This window comes from Penaeus monodon, chromosome 32, assembly GCF_015228065.2.
Source record: "Penaeus monodon isolate SGIC_2016 chromosome 32, NSTDA_Pmon_1, whole genome shotgun sequence".
Lineage (NCBI taxonomy): Eukaryota > Metazoa > Arthropoda > Malacostraca > Decapoda > Penaeidae > Penaeus > Penaeus monodon.
Genome location: NC_051417.1, coordinates 9,486,522 through 9,487,293, shown reverse-complemented (window position 1 = coordinate 9,487,293; position 772 = coordinate 9,486,522). Strand labels below are relative to the sequence as shown.

The window sequence follows — 772 nt, the reverse complement described above, 5'->3', positions numbered from 1 at the left end:
ACTCCAGGTAAGAGGTGTAGGAGGTCTGTGCACGAAGGCAAGCTACAAAAGAGGCAGTAGAAGCCAGCCTCCGTTAGTGTTGGCCGAGGCGTGGTGTCGGCCGGTGCTCTGGTGAGGTGACAGTCTGGACCCGCTCGAGGCACGGGTACACGTGGACTCTGCGACGGAGACGAGGCAAAAGACGATTGCAAAAATGAATCACCTTGTATTGAAACACATCTCATTAGGACAAATAGAGGACACACACTGGAGATAATGCTCGTGCCCAGAAGGAAAGGGAAAAAAGACACAGACCAGACTCTCCATTTGTCTAGAAAATAGTCAGTGATGTATGCATCCGCTTTGCCGTAGCTGTTGTGTTTCTCGCCCTGGATCCACCGCTCCCAAAATGTAAACAAACGACGGCCATTTCTCCCTCTGTAGGTGTTCCCGGGGAAGCAAATGTCCCGATTGACCGTAAAGATTCCCTAGATGTCGGCTGGCAGCCACGCACGGGAACCTGTCAGAACAAACGTAGTGCACGAGCCGCGGACACAGTTTATTCGGCCATAATGAGGCGGCGGAACACACAGTGGATCACCATGAGGGCCGCTGAACACGCAAGATCACACGCTCCTAAACTACCTCATCCTACCTCCCACGGCGGCCTGACCCCCGCGCCCCGTGGTGTTGGGGTCCTCGTGGTCGGGGTCCTGCTGCTGGGGGTCCTGCTGGACACTGTTGGTAAGGAAGGCGTATTGACTTTTGGTCAACGTGTGCTCAAAGGGAGAAG

At 54.7% G+C, this 772-nt stretch overlaps 1 protein-coding gene across 1 annotated transcript in view; it reads left to right on the top strand.

Annotated features, from left to right (window-relative positions):
* The first annotated feature begins 89 nt into the window (after positions 1-89).
* LOC119593489 (carbonic anhydrase-related protein 10-like) overlaps positions 90-772 on the top strand; it is a 126,578-nt gene continuing 125,895 nt past the window's right edge. Inside the window, exon 1 of the mRNA XM_037942430.1 lies at positions 90-723. Within this exon, the coding sequence (XP_037798358.1) occupies positions 552-723 (172 nt within the window). The 5' untranslated portion in view covers positions 90-551. The remainder of the gene's footprint in view (positions 724-772) is intronic.